This window comes from Mus pahari, chromosome 9 (genome assembly GCF_900095145.1).
Source record: "Mus pahari chromosome 9, PAHARI_EIJ_v1.1, whole genome shotgun sequence".
Classification (NCBI taxonomy): Eukaryota; Metazoa; Chordata; class Mammalia; order Rodentia; family Muridae; genus Mus; species Mus pahari.
Window position 1 is genome coordinate 48,572,195 of NC_034598.1, and position 18,420 is coordinate 48,590,614.

The following is an 18,420-nucleotide window of genomic DNA, read 5'->3' on the forward strand; positions in this document are numbered from 1 at the left end:
TGAGTTTGAGGCCAGCCTGGTCTACAAAGTGAATTCCAGGACAGCCAGGGCTATACAGAAAAACCCTGTCTCAAAAAAACCAAAAAAATTAAAAAGGCCAAGTTTTTGATGGTTTATACATTTAATGTAAACACTTTGGAGGCAGAGGTAGTTGGATTTCCCTAAGTATAGAGCCAGACTGGTCTACATAGTGAAATCATCTTTTAAAGTTGCATGTATTGGGCTGGAGAGATGGCTCAGTGGTTAAGAGCACTGACTGCTCTTCTAGAGATCCTGAGTTCAATTCTCAACACCCACATGGTGGCTCACAACCATCTGTAATGAGATCTGATGTACTCTTTTGGTGTGTCTGAAGACAGGTACAGTGTACTCGTATGAATAATAATAATATTTTAAAAAGCTGTGTGTATCACAGGGAACATGGGTGGATCAGAGGACAACTTGACAACTCTCAGGAGTTGGCTTTCCACTTTCCACTATGTGTGTCTGCGGCATTGGACTTGGGTCATCAGGCTTGGTGGCAAGTGCCTTCACCCACTGAGACATTTCCATGGCTCTCCACTTAATCTTTTTTTTTTAAAGATTTATTTATTTATTTATTTATTTTATGTATGTGAGTACACTGTTACCGTCTTCAGACACAGCAGAAGAGGGCATCTGATCCCATTACAGATGGTTGTGAGCCACTATGTGGTTGCTGGGAATTGAACTCAGGACCTCTGGCCATATCTGGCTTTTACAGACGTGATGGCAGAGATCTAAACTCAGGTCATTAGGCTTGTGAAGCAAAGGCCTTTACTCACTGCGAACTTTTGTTTGTGGTTGCTGGGGATTGAATTTAGGTCCTCCTGCTTGGGCTATATAAACAGAGCTGTCTAGGTCCTCCTGCTTGGGCTATATAAACAGAGCTGTCTTCCCAGACTGTTCCTTCCTCCTCTCTCCTTTCTGTATCCCTCAACCCCTGCCTCCTTTTGTTTTGTTTTATTTTGTTTCTGCTATTTATCTCAGGATGCCTTGGCCTCCCAAATGCTGGGATTACAGCTATGCACCATCCTGTCTGTCTGTCATAATTCTTCATTTTAGTGTCCTAGAATTTCCCAAGGGTGCAGTCTATTTTTTTGTTTGTTTGTTTGTTTGTTTTTTGTTTGTTTGTTTTTTGTTTTTTTGTTTTTTGAGACAGGGTTTCTCTGTATAGTCCTGGCTGTCATGGAACTCACTTTGTAGACCAGGCTGGCCTCGAACTCAGAAATCCGCCTGCCTCTGTTGACTAGTTTTATATCAACTTCACGTAGGTTAGGGTCATCTGAGAGGAAGGAACGTTGATTGAGACGAAGCCTCCATAAGACCTGTAGGCAAGCCTGTATGTAGAACATTTACTTAATTGATTGATGGGGAAGGGCCCAGCCCATGGTTGGTGGAGCCATCCCTGGGCTGGTGGTCCTGGGTTCTGTAAGAAAGCAGGCTGAGCAAGCCAGTGAGCAGCGCCCCTCCATGGCCTCTGCAGCAGCTCCTGCCTCCAGGCTCCATCTAGGTTTCAGTTCCTGCCTGGACTTCCTTCAGTGATGGACTGTGATGTGGAAGTGTAAGTCAAACAGACCCTTTCCTCCCCGACCTGATTTTGGTCAGCACCAGGAAATTATAGGAAAATGTAATAATTGCTGCTGCCGTTGAACACCGCCCCCCCACCCCCGACTTTAATCTTAATTGGCCCTCTGTGATAGAGATGATTAACTCTGGATTCTAAAAAGAAACAAAATCTCACTTATCTACCGCTCTTCTCACCCCACTTCTTCAAGACTGGAGTATAAGATACTCGAATGTTCATCATGCCCCAGCTGTCGCTGACTTGTTCCTTTTCACGGACATGGTAGGGGGACTGAGGACAGCACAGGTAGGGCCCCTAGACAGGGTCGGTCATCCTAGGCTTTCGTTCTAAATCGGTCTAATTTCCCTAACGTCTCGCAAGAGCAGCCAGTACAAACTCAAAGAATATTCTTAAAGGCAAAAACGAACGTTCTCTGAGTATCAAACGCTGGGAAAGTTGGCAAAGAATATTTAAGGTTCGGACCAAACCCAGCCAAACCATTTGAAAGTGTGGAGAGAGACACCCTCAACTCTAGCTCACTCTCAACTCAGTGATTAGAGTAGCGGCTCTGCATGACGTAACTCCACAGGCGCTCCAATCCCACGTGGGAGGAGCAGCTGCTCCCGCCCCTTAAGTGGGACGCCACGCCCCGTTCTCGCCGTGACCAGTCAAATGCTGTCTTTTGGTTTCTTTCCCCGCCCTTTTCCCGCCATCCAACCCTCCCATTTTGACTCTCTGGTCCAATCACGGAGGCCCTGCCATCCCAAGTCCTCTCTAGCTTCCCAAGTCTACGCGGCGCAGCCCCAACAGGCAGGGGCGGGGCGGGGCTTGAGGTCCCGGGGAGCACCGTATATTACTGGCGGGTGGGGGGGGGAGCTGGACAAGACACTGAGCTGCCTGGAGCTGCTCGGGCGGGCACTCCCAGAAGCTGCCCCATGGAGCACTCCCCTAAAGAGGGCGCCGGCCCCGAGCCCTCAGGGCAGCCCCCTGCCACGGACTCCACGCGGGACGGGGGCTCTGGGGTCCCACCTGCCGGCCCAGGTGCGGCGAGCGAGGCCCTGGCGGTGCTGACTTCCTTCGGGCGCCGCTTGTTGGTGCTGGTGCCGGTGTACCTGGCAGGGGCAGCGGGTCTTAGCGTAGGTTTCGTGCTTTTCGGCCTCGCCCTCTACATGGGCTGGCGCCGGGTCCGCGATGGGAAAGAACGGAGCCTGAGGGCAGCGAGGCAGCTGCTGGATGACGAGGAGCGGATCACCGCAGAAACGCTTTATATGAGCCACCGGGAACTACCTGCCTGGGTGAGTTACCACTTCAGCCCTTGGTGCAGTATAGCTCTTCCTAACCCCTCAACTCGGGCTCTCCCACCCTACAAAGTCAGCTCCCCCACTTAGGACAGCGGCCCCCAGACTTTGCATCGTCCCGTTAGCGCTCGTGTGCTGGGACGCACCACTCCTGGACGCGGCCACCCACTCTCCCCGCCCACCCTTGCCGCAGAGCGGATCCTTCCACGGAATCGGGACTTCTTCCTCCGTCTCCTCGGACTACAGCAGTACATCTGAGCTGCTGCTTCCAGTCCAGCGTGTAGAATGCTCGCTCCTCCTGACTTCTGGTGCCACTCGCGCCTCTGCCGCGCTGCCTCTGAGGATCCCTCCCCACCCCACCCCCGTGATGGCTCAGAGGTTCCCTCGCCTTTGCTAGCGCTTTCAAGGCTTTTTATCTACTTAAGGGCATTAGGGTTTTCCGTTTCCTGCCTTGTCTCTAGGTACCCGCTGAGACCCAGCCCTGCAAGCATTGTTCCGCTGAGTCCCAGCACCTGGAAATGACCTACCACGGTCGCCTTCCAGCCTCAAGCCAGCCGGGCTGCTGGACTAAGGGAGGAGGTTCTGGGAAGAGGGTAGCGCGGTGGCTGTAGTTCCCGCTGCGCCTTTTTACTCGTACCCAGGGCGGCCCCACCCTTTTCCGGACTGTGGGCAGCCTTGCTGGCTTGCTCAGCTGACCCAGGCCCTCATTACTACACCCTGTCTCCTGGGCTGAAAGGATGCCTCCCTTTGACCTTGCTAAGCTGAGCGGGTTACCAACCCCTTTGGGGTACCCTCCCTACTCTTCTCACTTAGAGGTGCCAGTTAGGTAGAGAGAGGCAGACACCAGTCGCACTTGACATTCCCTGGAGAGAAAAAAAGAAGAAATGGTTTCATGTGCCCTAAGTAGCAACTGTTATTGCTATTCTTTATCATTGGAATTAATCCAACACCTCCCCACCTCCGTGTACAGCACAGGTGTCTTTTCTCACTCAGGAAGAGAGAGAAAGGAGCTAGGAAGGAAAGGAATGAGGGAGAGAGTGCAGAGGTTCGCACAGACGCTAGCGCACTGGCGCACCAGGCCTAAGACTTCCTGCCAGTCTCTAGGTTATCAGGGTTTGGTTTCTTCACCTTCTTATCCTGGAGCCCACGCCCAGTCCCAGGGGAGCAGGGAAGGCTGGACAAAGGAACTAGGACTTCTTCGTCAGTCCCAGGATCCCCGGAGCTCTGATTTGACAGGATCTCCTCCTGGAAGAATGTGCCCTTCTCGTCAAGACTCCTCCCCCTCCCCCTCCCTGGCCCCAGAAGCTGCCATTTCGCATCTCTGAGCCAGCTGAAGCATCTCTATGTGGCCCCACATCCTACCTGCTCCCCTTATTAAAGAAGCCTCAGTGTCCCCAAACTCTAAGGAAAGAATTCTCCCACCCCCGGGATTGTGTGCTTGAATCTGTATTGAAACCTTTTTCCTACTGGGCGTGGTGACATGCCTTTAATCCTAGCACTTGGGAGGCAGAAGCAGGTAGATTTTTGTGAACTGGAGGACATCCTGGTCTATATAGTGAGTTCCTGATCAGCCAGGGCTACATAATGAAACCCTATCTACAAACAAACAGAGAAAAACAACTTTTTCCCCCCTTTGTTTAACTCATAGTCTCATATAGCCCAGATTGGCTTTGAACTCCCTGCCCTCCTGCATTTACCTTCCAAGTGTTGGCAATATAGGTTTGTGTCCCCGTGGCCAGCTCTTAAACTATCTCTTAATAAACTCAAACTTTGCTTTAAAAGGGGGTGGTGGTAGAGAGATGGCTCAATGGTTAAGAGCACTGACTGCTCTTCTGGAGGTCCTGGGTTCAGCACCCTCATGGCAGCTCACACTGTGAGATCCAAGGAATCTGACACGTCACACAGACACACATGCAAGCAAAACACATAAAATAAGCCATCAGAACAACTACAACAAAATGTGGTGAGGAGAGGGAGGGAACCTTGCCACCCAAGCCCTGAGTGTGAGGAGTCCCTGACAGATGGACATGTTGCATCCTGTGAGCCTCTCAGGAAGCGTGGATGTCTAGTGTGCTTATCACTGCCTCTGCCTTCTGTCTCTTCTCTCCCAGGTCAGCTTCCCAGATGTGGAAAAGGCCGAATGGCTGAACAAGGTGAGGGCTGCCTCAGCTTTGATTTCTCCTGGGTGGGGTTTATTCCTCTTTTGATGCCTTTCCACACCTCCGTTTCAGCTAGAGCACGGTCCCCTGAGCTGCCCATGGGGTGAGCCTGAAGGAACATATCTCCATGCTCAGCTCTGGACACTGAGCCCAGCACAGCCTCAACCAATCCTCCCACTGCAGCATCGGGCCTCAGAAAGCAGCTGTAGGCTGTCACGCCCAGATAGGAAAACCAGCTGTAGGCTGTCATGCCCAGATAGAACTCGCCTTTAGATGAGTGGCTCTCGGCTTCTTGATTCTGGGACCCTTAAATACAGTTCCTCACGTGGTGACTCCAACCCATAAACTTATTTTCATTGCTATTTCATAACTGTAATTTTGCTATTGTAATGTAAATATCTGTTTTCCAGTGGTCTTAGATGACCCCTGTGAATGGGCCATTTGACCCCCTGAGGGTCATGACCCACAGGTTGAGAACCACCGCTTTGGAAGAACCAGGGCCTCTCCTGTGACAGTGTCCTTTCCTTTCCTCCCAGATTGTGGCTCAGGTGTGGCCCTTCCTAGGCCAGTACATGGAGAAGCTTCTGTCAGAGACAGTGGCCCCAGCTGTCCGGGGAGCCAACCCTCATCTGCAGACATTCACATTCACACATGTGGAGCTGGGTGAAAAGGTACTTGTGGGAGGAAGTGGATAGGGGGTGGTGAAGCACCCTGAGGGCTGAGTACACTTCCCCCTCCTACCTCTCCTGAGCTCACCTCTCTCTTTAGCCAGTGCGAATCATTGGCGTCAAGGTCCACCCTAGTCAGAGAAAAGATCAGATTCTGTTGGACTTGAATGTCAGGTAACTTCCTGCCTCCCTTCCCCTGCCAGGCCCACCCCTGAGTACTCAGCTCCCCCTACTCTCCCCAAGCCTAGTACTCACTCCTTTATTCTCTCCCTTACTACCTCCCAGCTACGTAGGTGATGTACAGATTGATGTGGAGGTGAAGAAATACTTCTGCAAAGCCGGAGTCAAGGGCATGCAGGTGGGGCTGACATCATCAGGGCCTTTTTACAGGGTCTTTGATCTAAGTGTCATGGACTCTGGGGCTGGGGTGGGGCCTCAGAATAACTGAGGCTTGGGAAGTGTGGGAGGACCCAGGATGTTGATCTTCTCTTCTCCCTCCAGCTCCATGGTGTCTTGCGGGTGATTCTTGAGCCGCTCACAGGGGACCTTCCTATCGTGGGGGCTGTGTCCATGTTCTTTATCAAACGCCCGGTAAGGAGGGCATTGGTGGGAGATGGGAGACACGGGGCACGGGTTTGGGAAGAGAGGTGGTACAGATAGGTAGCTACGGACATTGAGAACACTGATCAGAGGCTGAGCGTGCCCATGCTCCCTAGGATCTTCCTGACTTCTGCCCTTCTGTTCCAGACGCTTGACATCAACTGGACAGGGATGACCAACCTGCTAGATATCCCAGGACTTAGGTATTGGGCACCCTCCCAAATACTCCAATCCCGGGCAGAGGGTTCAGAGATACCAAGCAGGACACTTTAGCCTGTGCCTCCGAGTCCTCACTGTGCCTGGGGAGATCAGATGTAAACCCCAGGAAAGGCTGGGGTTTTTTAGTTCTGTGGAAGAAACATGCACTTGGGTAGGGAATGGAGACTCCTCAAGCAGGGGCAAAAAGAACAAGAAAGGTGAGATGGGCAGAGGTGCTTGCTGCCAAGCCTGATAGGCATGGCATGACTGTCCTCTGACCTCCACACATATCCTATGGCATGCATGCACGCATGTGCACACACAGATAAAACAAATGTGAAAGAAAGGGTCTGGACTTCCTAAACTAGGTGTTGGTGGCACACACCTGTAATCCTGAGACGTGGGAGGTTGGAGTTCAGTGCCATCATGGGCTACATAACAAATTCCAGCTCAGTCAGAGATATGCAGTGAGATTTAAAGGTTTAAGTCCTTCTCTGCAGGAAGAAACAGTTGGTGTATGGGGAAAAAAAACCTAAGACACTGAACCATTCTCCCATCTCCCGTTTAGCTCGCTCTCTGACACCATGATCATGGACTCCATTGCTGCCTTCCTCGTGCTCCCTAACCGACTGTTGGTGCCCCTTGTGCCCGACCTTCAAGATGTGGCCCAGCTGCGGTCCCCACTACCCAGGGTATGGCACCTCTCAGAAGATCGAGCTTTCTCTCAAGGTCCCTGTGCTGAGGTCCTAGTTTCTCACCTATGGATTCCTGACCCCAGGGCATTATCCGGATTCATCTGCTGGCAGCCCGAGGGCTGAGTTCCAAGGACAAGTATGTGAAAGGCCTGATTGAGGGCAAATCGGATCCCTATGCGCTCGTCCGGGTGGGCACCCAGACGTTCTGCAGCCGTGTCATAGATGAGGAGCTCAACCCTCACTGGGGAGAGACCTATGAGGTAGGAAGCCAAGGAGTATGTGTGCATGTGTGTTTGTGTGTGTGTGTGTGTGTGTGTGTGTGAACCCTCACTGGGGAGAGACATATGAGGTAGGAACCAAGGAGTGTGCATGAGTGTGTGTGTGCGCGTGTGCGTGTGTGTGTGTGGGGGGGGTGTATGCATGCCTATGTGTGTGCGTACCTGTGTGCGCGCATGTATGTGTGTGCCCATGTGTGTGTGTGTGTGTGTGTGTGTGTGTGCAACATGAGGCCCTGAGAGGTGACGGTGGGAAAAGCTGCTGACTGGATGGCCCGAATAGCTTCAGCTCATAAGACCACAGTCCTCTGTGCTTCCCAGGTGATAGTCCATGAGGTTCCAGGACAGGAGATCGAGGTGGAGGTATTTGACAAAGATCCAGACAAAGATGATTTTCTGGGAAGGTGAGACTGCCCATTTTAGATTCTAAAGTCCCAGTGTTACCAAGATTCTGGAGGTAGCAGAGTATGCACACACAACACACACCCTCCCTTTGTCCCTCTGTCCCTCCCCTCCATGTAACCACTGAGCATGTACTGTTCTTGCAGAGGACCTGAGTTTGATCCCTAGCACCCAGGGAGGCTTACAACCTCCTTTATCTCCAGCTTCCATCCCTCTGGCCTTCTTAGGCACCCACACTCACCTGTACATATCCACACACAGAATTTTTTTTTTTTTTTTAAAGATTTATTTATTTATTATATGTAAGTACACTGTAGCTGTCTTCAGACACTCCAGAAGAGGGCGTCAGATCTTGTTACGGATGGTTGTGAGCCACCATGTGGTTGCTGGGATTTGAACTCTGGACCTTTGGAAGAGCAGTCGGGTGCTCTTACCCACTGAGCCGTCTCACCAGCCCAACACACAGAATTTTTAAAAATAAAGAAATAAAAAGGACTCTCCGGTTATTCCTGGATGGTGAGTGGAGGGAAACCCGCTGACTTGCCATTAATTATGTCACTCTCCTCCCCTCTCCACCCCACCCCCTCTTCCAGAATGAAGCTGGACGTGGGGAAGGTATTACAGGCGGGAGTCCTGGATAATGTAAGCTGGGAGAAGAGGAAGTGATCTCACTCTCTGGGAACTGATAGCTGCTGCCTTTTGGATGGTCTCTGACCTCCACTTGTCATTTCCCTTTGACTCCCTTCAGTGGTACCCTCTTCAAGGCGGGCAAGGCCAAGTTCACTTGAGGCTAGAATGGCTATCACTCCTGCCAGATGCAGAGAAGCTGGATCAGGTAAGCTGCACAGGACACAGGAGGCTGGGGACATGGGAGGGGGAGGGGGAGGTCTGACCACCGCTCCCTCCTCCCAGGTCCTGCAGTGGAATCGGGGCATCACTTCTCGGCCAGAGCCCCCATCAGCTGCCATCCTTGTTGTCTACTTGGATCGAGCCCAGGATCTTCCTGTGAGTTTGGCTTGTGGTGTAGGTGGATCAGAGCCGTGGGGGAGAGGACGCCCATTCCTCCTTTGCTGAGGATGCAGCTGCTCCTGCCTGCAACAGTTCTGAGGAGGGGGTCAGGTCCACCTTGAGGAAGAGTCTGCTGGCCCCAACTTACATCATCAGATCCGAGACACCCAAAACTCGAAGGAAGGGTGACGTCTAAATTCTATCCCCCAACACAGCTGAAGAAAGGCAACAAAGAACCCAACCCCATGGTACAACTGTCAGTTCAGGATGTGACCCAGGAGAGCAAGGTAGGGGTGAGCACAGTGCTGTTCAGGAAAGGGGGGGCAGGCCTTGCCTTAGGATGCTTGCTAGTTCAGAGTTTCAACCCACATGGGGATGGTGCTGGGTACGTGTCCTGTGTCGCCCCCTCAGGCTACCTACAGCACCAACAGCCCGGTGTGGGAAGAGGCTTTCCGGTTTTTCCTGCAAGACCCTCGAAGCCAGGAGCTTGACGTGCAGGTGAGAGCTGCCTCGCCTTGTCCTGCCTCCACATGTCTTCCCCTGCTTTCTTTCCTTTTTCTTTTTAATTATTTATTCTATGTATATGAGCACACTGTAGTTGTCTTCAGACACACCAGAAGAGGGCATCAGATCCCATTACAGATGGTTGTGCGCCACCATGTGGTTGCTGGGAATTGAACTCGGGACCCTTGGAAAAGCAGTCAGTGCTCTTAACCCCTGAGCCATCTCTCCAGCTCCCATTGTAACTTTTTATTATTATTTTACTTACTCACTTTACATCCCGCTCACTGCCCCCTCCCAGTTACCCCCTCCCACAATTCTTCCCCAGTTTTGTTTGTTTTGATAGGGTCTCATCTCACTGTGTAGATAGCCTCAAACTCACAGAAATCCACCTGCCTCTGCCTTAGTGGGTAAAGGTGTGCCACCATACCTGACTTAAAATTCATTTTTATAATTGGTAACTCTGCACTTGAAATGAGTAATTTTTATGGTGGGGAGATTGTGCCCCAATAAAATTAACATTTAACATTTAAAGGTCATAGAGCAGTCATGAAACATTGTATCACCTATCACTGCTTTCTTACTTACTGGTCAGGTTGGGCATAGAGCAGTCATGAAACATTGTATCACTGCTTCCTTGCTTACTGGTCAGGTTGGGCATAGAGCAGTCATGAAACATTGTATCACTGCTTCCTTGCTCACTGGTCAGGTTCATAGAGGAAACATGTAGGTGCTGATTGTCTTTGATGACCTTCAGAGACTGTACAAAGAGGCTGGAGTAAATAGGGTTTGGAGATTGGGGAGGGGGCAGCAAAGCACTGACTCAGTTGGTAGACATACAGCCTGGTGACTGGAGTTTGATCCCCAAAGATACATAAAGGTGGAAAGAGAGGACCAATTCCACAAAATTGTCCTCTGACCTCTACACATAGGTTTGGGCCACAGGTCATGTATGTCACACACAATGAAGATTTTCTTTTTCAAACATTACGAACAAAGATCTGAACTGAGCCTAAAGGATAGTAAGTAGGGTTGAAATAGGCAGGGGAGAGAATGAAAATGTTCTCGGGGAATGGAACGAGCAAAGACAGAAGAGGAGATGGTGATGTTGACAAAAAATGGTAAGACGGTTTGTTACAGGAGAACAGAGCTGGAGTCCTGTTATAGTTTCCTCAATATGCCTTCTTCCCTTAACGATTCACCCCCATTCCTGTGCCCTCCCGGCAGGTGAAGGACGACTCCAGGGCCCTGACTTTAGGGGCCCTGACTCTCCCCCTTGCGCGCCTGTTGACTGCCTCTGAACTCACCCTGGACCAGTGGTTCCAGCTCAGCAGCTCAGGCCCAAACTCCAGGCTCTACATGAAACTGGTCATGCGGGTATGGCACTGGAGGAAGCGCTGGGGGCTGGGAGACCTGTGGACCCTTTGGTATTCAGATCGTGGAAGAGGAGCTACCATTTGCAGGCACATCGAAGTGCTGTGCTGTCTGGGGGGAAGGAATGAGCTGAGACCCAGCTCTGTCCTCAGCCTGCGCCTGCGCAGGAGCTCATCTGCTGACTGCCCGTGCCGTGCAATCACTCTGTCTTTCTTATACTGCAGATCTTATACTTAGATTACTCGGAAATCCGCTTCCCCACTGTGCCTGGTACCCAGGACTGGGACCTAGAGAGCCTAGAGGCAGGCAGCAGTGTGGATGCCCCACCTCGGCCCTATCACACAACTCCTAACAGCCACTTTGGGACTGAGGTAAATTGATACCTGGAAACTAGAAGGCTCTGTCAGCCCACACTGTGTTCCAAGCCTGTTTTCAGGTTGCTTCTGAGAGTTCTTGCTCCCTTTGGTCAACATCTGTTCCTTCTGTAGAATGTTCTTCGGATCCATGTATTAGAAGCTCAGGACCTAATTGCCAAAGACCGTTTCTTGGGAGGACTGGTGAAGGGCAAATCAGACCCCTACGTCAAACTGAAGGTGGCAGGAAGAAGCTTCCGGACCCATGTTGTTCGGGAAGATCTCAATCCCCGCTGGAATGAGGTTTTTGAGGTCAGAAGTGAGTGGCTGGGACTCCTCTATCTGCCCCAACAGTGACTGCTATTTTATGGTCATGGGGATGCGGTCATCTGATGGCGGTGTGGTCAGCAGATGGGGGTGAGTAGTCATTTGGAGAGGAAAAGGAGAGACTTCCCTTTTCTCCCACTAGGTGATTGTCACATCAATCCCTGGCCAAGAGCTTGAGATTGAGGTCTTTGATAAGGACTTGGACAAGGATGACTTTTTGGGCAGGTAAGACGATAGGAAGCAGCTCAGGCAGAAGGATAGATAGGCTGGGTCCCATAGGCCACGGTATCAGCTGTCGGCCTCTTTATTCTCCGCTGCAGGTATAAAGTGAGTCTCACCACAGTGCTCAACAGTGGCTTTCTTGATGAGGTGAGCATGTGCTGAAAGCCAGTGTCCCCTGATCTTGACCCGAGCCTCATTTTCATCTTCAACCTTTCCTGCTTGTATCTATAGTGGTTGGCCCTGGAGGATGTCCCATCTGGGCGCCTGCACTTGCGCCTGGAGCGTCTGACCCCTAGACCGACTGCTGCCGAGTTAGAGGAGGTGAGAGAGAGGAGGAGCAGGACTGGGCAGGGTGCACCCTCTGTCAGCACCAAAGCCTGTTCGGGTCCCAGGGTGTCAGTTCCGCCCACAGCCCGCCCACTGTGTGTCCCAGGTGCTGCAGGTGAACAGCCTGATCCAGACTCAGAAGAGTTCAGAGCTGGCGGCGGCCCTCCTGTCCGTCTACCTGGAGCGGGCCGAAGATCTGCCGGTAAGGGCGAGCAGCTCTACATGCCCTGCCCTGTAGGTTCCTGGCCGGGTTGGTGCTGGGGTGAGATACCTGAAGCTATGAGGGTGGGGGCTGTCACGTGAAAATGGAGATGTGACTCTGTGTCTTTCATGTGTAAGGGCGGGGGCTAGGTCTAAATTATTGAGCAACCGATACTCTCCTTCCAGCTCCGAAAAGGTACCAAGCCTCCCAGCCCTTACGCTACTCTCACCGTGGGAGAGACTTCCCATAAAACCAAGGTAGGAGGAGATGCTCCTCCGCTAAGGACGGGAGGGAGAAGACTGCAAGATCCAGTACCTGCCACTCATCCTAACCCCTCGGTCCCCAACAGACTGTCTCCCAGTCTTCGGCCCCTGTCTGGGAGGAGAGTGCCTCCTTTCTCATCAGGAAGCCACACACTGAGAGCCTGGAGCTGCAGGTAATATGAACTCCCACCAGGCACAGGGTGACCAGGAAGGAAAGCTCCTGGTGGCAAACACCTGTGAGCACAGCTCCTGGGAATCTGAGGCAGGAGGATTGCCCTGAGTTCAAGGCTAGTCTGGGTTAGTAAGACCCTTTTTCAAAAAACACCACCACCACAAACAAAATGGAAGTGTCTTAGTTAGAATTTTACTGCTGTGAACAGACACCATGACCAAGGCAAGTCTTAGAAAAGACAACATTTAATTGGGGCTGGCTTACAGGTTCAGAGGTTCATTCAGTCCATTATCATCAAGATGGGAGCATGGCAGCATCCAGGCAGGCATGGTGCAAGAGGAGCTGAGCGTTCTACATCTTCATCTGAAGGCTGCCAGCAGAATACTGTGATTTCAGGCAGCTAAGACTAGCTAAGCCCACGTCCACAGTAACACACCTACTAACAGTGTCACTACTACTCCAAGGCCACACCTTCTAACAGTGTCACTCCCTGGGCTGAGCATGTACAAACCATCACGGGAAGGGAAGCTTGAGTCCTGGCTTCAGTCAGTGTCATGAGAGGATGCTTCCAGAAGAATAGGTGAGGGTAAAGGCAGAAGTGAGGAGAGAAGAGGAGGGGTCCTACCAGACCAGGGACAAGGGGGCGGTGAGAAAAGCGTCCTTGGAAGGCTTTGGAACTTATGCCCTAAGCAACAAGACTAGAAAGGTCAGTGGTAGATCTCAGCGGGCAGCTTACAAATACCTGCACTATGGCCCTGTAGGATCAGATGCCTAATATGGTCCTTGAGTGCATACTTTCATACACACATAAATAAGACCAAAGTTTTAAATTTTTATTTACTTATTTATTTTGGTTTTTTGAGACAGGGTTTCTTTGTGTAACAAGCCCTGGGCTTGCTTTGTAGACCAGTCTGACCTGGAACTCAGAGATCCTTCCGAGTGGTGGGATTAACACACCAGGTGCAAACCCCACAGTTTTAAATAAAGCAGCAATGCCTTCCAGGATGAGGAAAAAAATAAAGATAAATTAAAGAGAGGCTCATAATAGGGACTTCTCCGGATCATGGGTTGTAGCTCTGGATAGAATGTTTTCTTAGCATGCTCAAGAAAAAAAAGAATTCAATTCCCAGAAAGAAAGAATTTTGGCTAGGTACGTATAGGAATTACAGGTGTATGCCTGGGCTTCTGGGTGTGGTGGCACAGGCTTGTAATACTGTCACAGTCCTGGCCCTAAGACTGAGCTCATCCAGGGCTACATGAGACCCCATCTCAAGCAAATGAGGAGGGAGGCCTCAGAGTAATAAAAGTAAGACATCATTACCCAGGCCTGTTAGGATTTTCTGGGTTTGTTTTTTTTTTTTTTTTTTTTTTTGTGTGTGTGTGCACACACGTGTATGAATGCAGGTATGTGTGTGTCAGGGAGTGCATGTGGAGGTCATTACTTGACTGCTGCCTGAGTTTAGACAGAGTCTCTCGAAGCTGGCTGGTCAGGCTTCCAGGTTTCATCTCCCTATAGTATAGGCACTTATGTTGGTTTGTGGGGCATGAACTCTGGTCCTCATGTTCCTGCTGCAAATGCTCTTACCCAATGGGTCACCTCCTAAAAACAATTCTCATATAACCTGGCTGGTCTAGAGCTCACAGACAGCCATCTTCTTGCCTGTCTCCCAGGTGCTGGAATCAAAGGTGTGTGCTACCAAGCCTGGCTCTTTGCTTTGTTTTGTTGGTTTTCCCTGTTAAAAAATTAGTGCATCTAAACAACAACTTCCTGGCATCTTTGTTGTTGACTTTTTGAGACAGTCTTAGATTGTACTATAGACTGGCCTCCTGAAGGTGCTGGAATTACAGGTATGCTTCACCCACCTGCTGTTCTCGTTTGAGAGAGGAAGGAAAGAACAAAGAACAGTGTTTGAATTTGAAGTCTCTGGTGTTAACAGCTTTCTCCCTTGTGGAAGTTTGTGGGCAGCTGCTCACACCTAACGACTCAGATAATGGAAGAATCCTTCAGGGGACCTGAGAGAGAAGGTTGCAGGAAACAAGTTTCAAAAGGCAAAAAAATTAGACTATAATAAATTACTAAACTGGGTGTCGAGGCCAGCCTGGTCTACAGAGTGAGTTCCAGGACAGCCAGGGCTACACAGAGAAACCCTGTCTCGAAAAAAACAAAACAAAACCAAAAGAAATTATTAGGCTGGGTGTATGGTGGTATATACCATAAATCCCAGTACTCAGGAAGTTGAGGCAGGTGGATCTCCGTGGGTTCAAGAAGTCCAGGCCAGCCAGGGCTACACAGAGAAACCCTGTCTCAAAACAAAACACAAAAAATTTAAAAAGTTAAATACAAAATAGAGATGCAAGCATGTTTAGCTATATTTAAGATTTTAATTATGCATATGGGTGATTTGTCTACATGCGTGTCTGTGTAACATGTGCATACCTGATGCCTAGGGAAACCAGAAGAGGTTGACAGTTGTGGTAATCAAATTCAGGTCCTCTCAAACAGCAGCCAGTACTCCGTGGCTGGGCCCTCTTTCCACCACTCACATCTGCAGCAGGAAGGTTTTAAACGTTACATGTGGGGTGTAGGCATGAGAGCATGACAGGCTGGAAACTTTCTGAGCCAGGGAGTCAGGGAGCTCAAGCTGGCCTCAAATTCAGTATGCAGCTGAGGGCGACCCTCCCGTCTCTGCCTCACTCCACATTTCCAGGACGGCAGACTTGCACCACCAGCACACCTGGTCTGATGTGGAGCTGGGGCCTCCACCAGAGCTGCACGCTACCCAATGAGCTGCACCCCTGGCCCTATGCTATTATTTAATTTTTCTTCTTGAGACTGTGTATCCCTGGCTGTCCTGGAATTCGCCATGCTGACCAGGCTGGCCTCAAACTCAGAGATCCGCCTGCCTCTCCCTCCCAAGTGCTGGGGGTGTGTGCTACTGCCTGGCCATCTACCTTTAGTTTCTGCCGTTCTTTTTTCCATTCCGCTGGTACTGCCTGGCAAGTCTGTCGGAGCTTACGGAGTAGAAGTGGAAGGTTGGCAGGAGGCCCCAGCACTGGGGAGGCTGAGGTAGGAACTTTCACCCAAACCACCCGAGCCTTCAAGCTTCCATACTTTTATCATTGCATTTGCCCCACAGGTTCGGGGTGAAGGGACCGGCACCCTGGGCTCCGTATCCCTGCCTCTCTCTGAGCTCCTCCAGGCAGACCAGCTCTGCCTGGACCACTGGTTTGCACTCAGTGGTCAGGGCCAGGTGCTGATGAGAGCGCAGCTAGGGGTGAGTACCAGGGCAGGAAGGCTCGGGTTCCAGAGGGTAGGGGCGGTCAGGAGCAGCCCTCAGGACTGGGAACCATGCTGCCTGGCTCACACCTCTCCTGCCCCCAGATCCTGGTATCCCAGCACTCGGGAGTGGAAGCCCACAGCCATAGCTACAGCCACAGCTCCTCCTCACTCAACGACGAACCTGAGGCCTTAGGGGGACCCACTTACCCTGCCTCCCCTGTCCTAGAGGTCAGGCATCGCCTAACACATGGTGACAGGTAAGGGGCTGGGAGGGTTGGTGGTGTGCAGGCTGGAGGACAGAGATGAGTCACGGGGTTCCTAGATGCTCTGGTCTCCCTCTTCCCACAGTCCCTCTGAGGCTCCTGTTGGACCCCTGGGCCAGGTGAAGCTGACAGTATGGTACCACAGTGACGAACAAAAGCTGATCAGCATTATTCACAGCTGCCGGTGAGACCCTGGCCACCCGTCCTCTATGGTTCCCTCTGTCCTTTGCCTTGAATGCTCCAATGCCCACATCCTTCTGTTGCAGGGCCCTTCGACAAAATGGACGTGATCTCCCAGACCCCTATGTGTCAGTGTTGCTGCTCCCAGACAAGAACCGAAGCACCAAGAGGAAGACCCCACAGAAGAAGAGGACCCTCAATCCCGAGTTCAATGAACGGTCAGTAAACAGATGTCAGACGTGGGTGGTGGGAGTCGGGGGAAGGCTTCCGCTGGGCCCTGGCTCTAAGATCTAGTGCCTTCCCCAGGTTTGAGTGGGATCTGCCCCTGGATGGGACTCTCAGGCGGAAGCTCGATGTTTCTGTGAAGTCAAACTCCTCCTTCATGTCAAGAGAACGTGAACTTCTGGGGAAGGTGAGGAGGCCACGACTAAAGCTGCTGTTGCCACGTGGGGTGTGACCATATCCTCACATAGTGGTTCACCTGGGGCGTGACCGTATCCTCCCAAAGTGGTTTGAAATGATAAAGTATATTGATAAGACAGGTCCTTTGAAAAATACCAAAATGGGCTGGTGAAATGGCTCAGCGGTTAAGAGCACTGACTGCTCTTCCAAAGGTCCTGAGTTCAAATCCCAGCAACCATGTGGTGACTCACAACCATCTATAACTAGATCTAATGACCTATTCTGGAGTGTCTGAAGACAGCTACAGTGTACTTACATATAATAAATAAATGAATCTTTAAAAAAGAAAGAAAGAAAATACCAAGCCGGGCATGGTGGTGCATGCCTTTAATCCCAGCACTCCGGAGGCAGAGGCAGGAGAATTTCTGAGTTCGAAGCCAGCCTGGTCTACAAAGTGAGCTCCAGGACAGCCAGGGCTACACAGAGAAACCCTGTCTCAAAAAAAAAAAATACCAATATGACATCTTGCCCCCTGTCACCCTCCAAACCAGGTGCAGCTGGATCTAGCAGAGATAGACCTTTCCCAGGGTGCGGCCCAGTGGTGAGTGTCTTCATAGGAATGGGTGGGACTGGCGATGCACACTGGAGAAATCCCAATCTCAGGATGTAATGAAAGTGAGAACCATGGGTTCCCTTTGGTGGCTTATGGCTTTAGTTTGAGTCTGCAGGAAGCTGGAAAATTGAGAGTTCAAGATCAGCCTGGGCTCTACAGCAAGCTCTCAGCCAGCCTGGGATGCAGACAGAAGCTCAGAAAATAAAACCAATGCAAGAAGAGTCTTCATTCCACCTGAACTCTGTGTCCTTGCTTCCCTAGGTATGACCTGATGGATGACAGAGATAAGGGCGGTTCCTAGGAGCTGAGGGCTGACAGCCTGGCACTGCTCCATCTTCTCACCGCGCCTCTTGCCCCAGTGTGATGAGCCTCCACAGTGAGGCTCCGGGGCTGAGCCTGTGCCCTTTTGCCTTCTGGGCCCATTTATGGGTCTTTGCCTGACCAAAGAGGATCACATGTTACTCCTTTCTGCATGGCCTTTATCCTGCGGGCTCCCAGGACAGAACCTGAGCTGGCTATTTCCTGTTCTGCCTGTACCTCCTCCTCAGGGCCTCATGCACCTGTGCCTGGCCACTGGCAGCATTAGCAGTGGCATTCGCTCATGCCAAATACAGCTTTTGGAAAGTGCATTTTTTTTTTTACATAATAAAAAAATAGAAAACAGTGCTTCATGAACGTGCATGTCATGCTGGCACAGGGACCACGCTAATCTCTACCTTGCTCTAAGTTAGTCTGTATGTTGCTGAATGGTGTGTCAGGTCTTCTATGACTGCATGGTCATCTTCCTAGCCATCAGGGAGAATAAAGAGAGGGGTGTGAAGGTAGATGGTGGGCTCGCTCCTCAGACTGAGGCTCTCGGACTGCCTGTACAAGATGAGCAGCAATTGGCAGGCCCCATGTCCAGCTCCCCCCTACCCCCTCAAATCTACTCTTGAAAATATATGCCGGGCGTGGTGGCACACGCCTTTAATCCCAGCACTCGGGAGGCAGAGGCAGGCGGATTTCTGAGTTCAAGGCCAGCCTGGTCTACAAAGTGAGTTCCAGGACAGCCAG

General features: G+C 51.2%; 1 protein-coding gene across 1 annotated transcript; it reads left to right on the top strand.

The window, feature by feature from the left end:
• The first annotated feature begins 2,474 nt into the window (after positions 1 to 2,474).
• Positions 2,475 to 18,033, top strand: Esyt1 (extended synaptotagmin 1). Its single transcript, XM_021204408.1, has 31 exons — positions 2,475 to 2,880; positions 4,995 to 5,036; positions 5,579 to 5,713; positions 5,811 to 5,884; positions 5,996 to 6,068; positions 6,212 to 6,301; positions 6,458 to 6,513; positions 7,077 to 7,200; positions 7,287 to 7,463; positions 7,800 to 7,882; positions 8,474 to 8,522; positions 8,629 to 8,715; positions 8,793 to 8,885; positions 9,104 to 9,175; positions 9,300 to 9,386; positions 10,617 to 10,766; positions 10,988 to 11,134; positions 11,252 to 11,428; positions 11,586 to 11,668; positions 11,764 to 11,812; positions 11,897 to 11,986; positions 12,099 to 12,194; positions 12,380 to 12,451; positions 12,544 to 12,630; positions 15,767 to 15,904; positions 16,012 to 16,166; positions 16,258 to 16,356; positions 16,439 to 16,570; positions 16,659 to 16,764; positions 17,306 to 17,355; positions 17,629 to 18,033. The coding sequence occupies exons 1-31, from the start codon at positions 2,521 to 2,523 to the stop codon at positions 17,666 to 17,668; spliced, it is 3,273 nt and encodes a 1,090-aa protein (XP_021060067.1). The 5' UTR covers positions 2,475 to 2,520; the 3' UTR covers positions 17,669 to 18,033.
• Positions 18,034 to 18,420: the final 387 nt, after the last annotated feature.

What these genes read in the sequence shown, in the direction of transcription:
- Esyt1 (XM_021204408.1), top strand. Translation starts at nt 2,521, where the DNA reads ATGGAGCACTCCCCTAAAGAGGGCGCCGGCCCCGAGCCCTCAGGGCAG. An exon ending in GCCAGGAGCTTGACGTGCAG is followed by an intron (nt 9,387 to 10,616) that starts GTGAGAGCTGCC and finishes CCCTCCCGGCAG; the next exon opens with GTGAAGGACGACTCCAGGGC. An exon ending in ACATGAAACTGGTCATGCGG is followed by an intron (nt 10,767 to 10,987) that starts GTATGGCACTGG and finishes CTTATACTGCAG; the next exon opens with ATCTTATACTTAGATTACTC.